The sequence below is a fragment of the Grammomys surdaster genome, unplaced genomic scaffold, assembly GCF_004785775.1.
Source record: "Grammomys surdaster isolate TR1022 unplaced genomic scaffold, NIH_TR_1.0 167, whole genome shotgun sequence".
Taxonomy (NCBI): Eukaryota; Metazoa; Chordata; class Mammalia; order Rodentia; family Muridae; genus Grammomys; species Grammomys surdaster.
In genome coordinates, this window is record NW_021604615.1 from 3439822 (window position 1) to 3445330 (window position 5509).

The 5509-nt window shown below is 45.8% G+C and overlaps 1 protein-coding gene across 1 annotated transcript in view; it reads right to left on the minus strand.

Annotated features, from left to right (window-relative positions):
• The window catches only part of Arglu1 (arginine and glutamate rich 1), a 23176-nt gene extending 18040 nt beyond the window's left edge, over positions 1 to 5136 (minus strand). The window contains exon 1 of the mRNA XM_028766359.1: positions 4796 to 5136. Coding sequence (XP_028622192.1) covers positions 4796 to 5136 — 341 coding nt within the window. The remainder of the gene's footprint in view (positions 1 to 4795) is intronic.
• Positions 5137 to 5509: the final 373 nt, after the last annotated feature.

A 5509-nucleotide genomic window follows, 5' to 3' on the forward strand; every position in this document is an offset into this window, starting at 1 on the left:
GAAGAGAGAAGAGAGAAGAGAGAAGAGAGAAGAGAGAAGAGAGAAGAGAGAAGAGAGAAGAGAGAAGAGAGAAGAGAGAAGAGAGAAGAGAGAAGATAGGGCAGTAAGTCTGGTTTCCTCAAAGTCCTAGTTATTTCCAACACTGTGAGGACTTATCTGTATCTTTAATATTTCCTTCCCAACTCCAATTTTCCAACAGTATATGAAAGCCTAAGGATTTTAACTTCCTATCAAATAAATAATTGGAATAAGCCTTTTATCAAGCCATTTGGTAAGAAACAGCAGATACTCTCTAAAATGATAAACTACCCATCAGAAACAAAGACAATGAATAGATATCTCAATTCAATGGCAATCATATATAGAATGGTTTTCCTGTCTACTGAAAGGAAAAAAGAAAGATGGAATAAACTAGCAACTTTAGACTGTAATATGGGCTACATAAGGATAGTAACAAAGATAAACTACTGTGTACATGTAACTTTTCAGTTACTTCTATAAAATCAGTTAAATGCAGTAAAGCCTAAGGAACTCAGCTTTCTGTCTTCAATAACTCAACTCTTGGTTATCAGGGTGAGGTGGAGCAGACTGCCAAGTACAAAGGGAATAATGCAGCTCCCATCAAGACTCGAGTGATAGAGATAGGCTAGAGGAAGGAGGAAGGCCCTAGGAGAGCTCATCACCAGGACACAAAACTCTCACTCACTTTAACAGGAATTTGGTAAAAGTCCAAAAGATCCTTTTTTAGGTCAGGCAGTTAAGCCACCCCTATGCAATACAGCAAGACACAGCAGTGTCACCCACAGATTTGGCTGGTATGATGAACCAAACCCATTCAACTTCTTACAGCATAAGCTAAAGCAGCTTTATCTGTCAGCTCTGGCATTCCCACTGATCGCACCAACCAGAGAGCAGGTGACAGGTAATGAGCTGCTGAACTGAGGTGTCAGGTCAATTTAACTGTAGCCCAGAGGTTTTATAGTCTAAACCAGTGCAGGATGAGAACTGGCTGCCTCCTTTTTCCAACAGGGCTGCTGGTCTCCCTCTGTTTCTAGGGGAACTGTAAGGCACCCCAGCATGCCTCCAATAGCCTTATTTATGCTCCCTAAATGAGGAGTGGGCAAGGTCAGGGCTTCTCAGCACTGCTACAAGCCTCACAAAACATAATTTTGGTTGTTATTTTCAATAAGATTAAAAAGGCATTTTCAGAATCCAGAGATAAATATTGAATCTGATTCTAGAGTCTGCAAAAAAAAGTTAAAGTCCATATTATCTTATTACCTTTCTACATAAAATTCAGAAAACCAAAAGGCACATAGACAACCAATTTAAGCACTAGTGAATTTTCACTGATGTCCAAAGTTAACAGGAAACCAACAATAACACCATTTAGGCCAACCCTTCCATTAACTTAACAAACTTTCTTCAAAAGAGAGCTAAAGCAATTCTGGTCGTGATCTTACAAAGACTTACAAAGATTCACAGATTCTCCGAAGCCTTTCCTCAAGAGCTGCTCCTCTCAGTGCCAGAATGCCCTGCTCACCTGTTCCTTGGAAGGGGGAGGGGAAGTTGCTCAATCTTTTCTTTCTCTAATCTTTGTCTCAACTCATCTGCAGAGCCCAATGCTTTGCTAAGAATCTCCTAGGACAAGTTACTGAATCAAGATCAAGGTTTTATCAAGTGGCACCAGGTCCTCATTTTTCTCATGTAGTTTAAAGATTAAACCAAACCAGGGGTGGCACAGTTCCTTGGTAATGTTAAGTGAGGACACTGCTTGCTATACAGAACTGATGCTGTATTTTTAGACACCTAGGAATGACTAGGAAAAACAAGGAAACGCAGTTCTTGGAACCTCTAGGAATTGCTCAGTAATTACTAGTTAACACTAATTACTTCATACCTAACAGGGTACTAAACACTGGGCCATTTAGTATTTATGTAGCACCCCATTATTTTAAACTCCTGTTTCTGAGGTAAGTTATAGTGACTTTAATGAACAAGATGACTGTTGCAGTGACATAAAGAACCTTAACAGACCCCAAAGCTAATGGGCTTCAATCTTTTGCTACTCAGCAGTTTCTCCAAGACAAAAGTGAGGCAAGGACGGGAAGAGAACCAGTACCAAAGTGACTGAAACAGGTCTTTGTCCTTGCTCCACCATTGTCTTTAAAAGCTCTAAACTCCAAAAATACATAGATTCCCAGAGTAAATTCACTCAAAGTTCTTTACCCTCAAAAAATGAGCTCTGCCTATTTTTCTAAGAATCATGAATTCCAGTTCATCTGGGATACACTTAGGCTCCTGATTCGTAATTCAGATACGCTAAGAACTGAAAACTGAGACGTCACTGGCTGGAGGAAGTTACTAGGCCAATGATATGATTTGCTAGAGGTTGTTCACTGTCAATTTTTTTCAGCAGTTAGTACAACTTAAAAGAATACATGAGAAATGTTAATATTGGTATAGAACATGGCATGCTACTTGGCTGAGACTCAAGGGCAAGAGGAAGATCTGATTCAATTTTGAGCCATGTGAATTAAATTCTCAAAAATGTGAAAAAATGTAAAGGCCCACCTTATAATTATGTTATTCAATTATTTTAATGAACTAAGATTATAATTTCCTCTTGAATCATTCAGCAGGCTGTGCATGGAAGCATGGTCAGTTATACTCAAGTAACACTGGCTGACTCACTCGCATGCTAAGTACTAAGTACTTGATAGCATCTCCAGTCTTCACAAGAAAATGGGACTCCATTTCACAAATAAACTCAGATGATTTATTTAAGGTCTTGGAATTATACTGGTCTCCAATTATCAAGACATTTAACTTTGTCTTCTTCTAACCCCAGACTCCATGAAAACATCCCAGGCACTCAGTGACTTTTAGTGTCACCTTGTTCCATCCTGGGCTTTATGCTGCAAATATACATTCCCTGAGGTTTTCTTCAATCCTTGGAACCAACTGCTCTTCTCTCTTTATATAGTCCCCACGGCATTCTATCTATTCCCCAGGTTTTATAAACACAAAGCCCTGTCACTCTGTTAGTTAGCTCAGCTTTTTTATATATATACAGAACCAGAACCTAGGTGTGTCAAGGGCAGACTTCTGCTTTTCCCTCTCAACTACTGCTTGGCAGTCTGGTCTCATTTTAGGCAACAGAAAGCGAAGAATAGTAAGTTGCAGTAATAACACTATAAACATGACAGCTAACTCTGATGGTTTGCCTGTAAACCACAATCAACTGTATGGACTCTAAATACTTTTTCAGTGTGTTCTTTTCCCATTCTAACAACTGCCCTTGACCGCTTCCTCTACTTACCTTCCTTCTTCTGTTCTCTCAGGGATTCAGGAAGACAGCTTACTCCTTTGGTCCACATACACCCTACAGGCCTGAGCCTGACCATCTCCTACCCTCCACTACTGGTGAGATACTCCCAACTCATTTACTACTGTATTATTACCTATCACCTGTCTGAGCTAGATCATAATGTCAGAAGGAGCAACTCGATCATCTTTCTATAAACTGCACCTGCCACTGCTCCTGGCAATTAAAGGCTCAGTAAACACTAACAACTAGCTGAATGAACAAGCCAATAAGCACCTGTAAGCAGACATACTTTCCCTCACTCCCAAGGCACCATCTCCATTGTCTTTTCAGTGTATTTTAAGCGAGTAGTGTCTCATGTACATGCAGAATTTAGTATTGACACTGGCTGCCAGCCCTGTCCCTTCTCAATGCTAATGGCATGGCTGAACACAGCTCTATGTCCCATCATTTCATCCTATGCTGCCCATGTGCAGCGTGATAACTCCAATTAGCACATCTAATTAGTTTCCTTTGTTTTCACATGGAGAATTTTCTCAACTGTCACACAAAATTATTTCTACGTTCTACTAGGCTTTAGGTTCCAGACCCTGACAGGATTCTATGTGGCTAAGGTGTACTGAGAAACAATCTGGTGACAGTACATACAAGCCAAGACTCCAGTTCTACCTACAGTATTAGCTGTGTTCAATCCCTTACCTCCCTCCTAAAAACTTCTGAAAACCTGCCTACCACAAAATCTGTCTTCTATTTTTGTTGTTGTTTTGGAGAAAATAGGAACCCCTACACAAGTCATATACACAAACTACCAAGTTCCTGCTTCATAACCACTTATTCAAGTCTTCAGTTAAGAACTCCGGAAACGATGGCTGGCTTAACTGGGAACACATATGCTTAGTATTATTGCTCCACGTGGCTGGGGGGAATGAGCACCATCTAAAAGAAAAAGGTACTTCACAACGTACAAGTTCGCTTTGGTTGGGTCATCAACACCTACTTTTACATCGAAAAGACACCTCACTCAAAACCACGTGATCTTCACCCAAATTTCAAGTTAAGTTCCCTGACGGTAACCGGTTTTGCCCAAAGTGAAAATCAGGTTAAGAGTACTCTGAAACTAGAAGCATGTAGGCGATCAACAGCAGGATCAAGCATGCTCACTAGAGGGGCTGAGGCCAAGACAAAAAGGAGAGGGGACGGAGGCACCCCAGGTGTCCGCTGCAAGTTTGTGCATCTGTCTTTGTACGACCGCATAAAAGGAGGTTCAGAAAGGGCCCACACTATGAAGCTAGGCGCGCACCGGGGTTGGACCCCTTCACAGGTGCCCTCCGCTCCAACGCCCCAGGCCCAGAGATGCGCGGCCCCACCAACCTCCCGCCTCGCGCCCTCAACTCCGACTTCCGGGCCGGTGCTCCCACCCCACTGGTCCCAAGCGCGCCCCCGCGCCTCCAGTCGCGCGCCCCTCACATTTTTCGCTGCCTCTCGAACTCCGCCTTCTTCTCCTCCTCCTCCCGTTTCTGCTTCTCGTCCAGGCTGCTGCGCTTGCTCACCGTGCGCCCGAAGATGTCGATGCGGTCGGGCGGGGACGAGGCGCGCTCCCGCTCGCGCCGGGATGCCGCCGCGTTGGTGGAGCGCGAGCGGGAGCGCGACTCCCGCCGCCGGTTCCGTTTGCTCTCCCGGGACTTGGAGCGCTTCCGCACCCGCTCCTTGTCCCGCGAGCGCGAGCGCGAGCGGCTGCGCTTCTTGTTGTGCTTGGAGCTCTTGGTGTGCTTAGAGCGGGACGAGCTCCGGCTCCGCGACCGGCCCATCCTCGCGCCGCGCGGCGCCCGCCGCCTGTCGCCCGCTGCCCGCCGCAGGCCGCCCCTCGCCGCTGGGAAGCACGGCCCCCCGCCCGCGGACCCTCCGCCTCGCCCCAAGCGCACCCGCCACGCACACGGCCGCCTCCGCCGCGAAGGCCTAGCAGGCCTGACCCGGAGTCCCTAAGATGGCAGCTGTGGCAGCACCGGCCGCCCTTCCCACAATGCCCCGCGCCGAGCGTGCCGGCACGAGCCCCGCCCCCTGGCGACGTCGCCTAGGCGGGCCGGCGAATGCGGCCGAGCGCGCTCGGCTCTTTCCGCCACTTCTTGGAAAGTAAAACCAAGAGTCCTGTCCTGCCTTCAGGTCTTTCACTACTACCTCAAC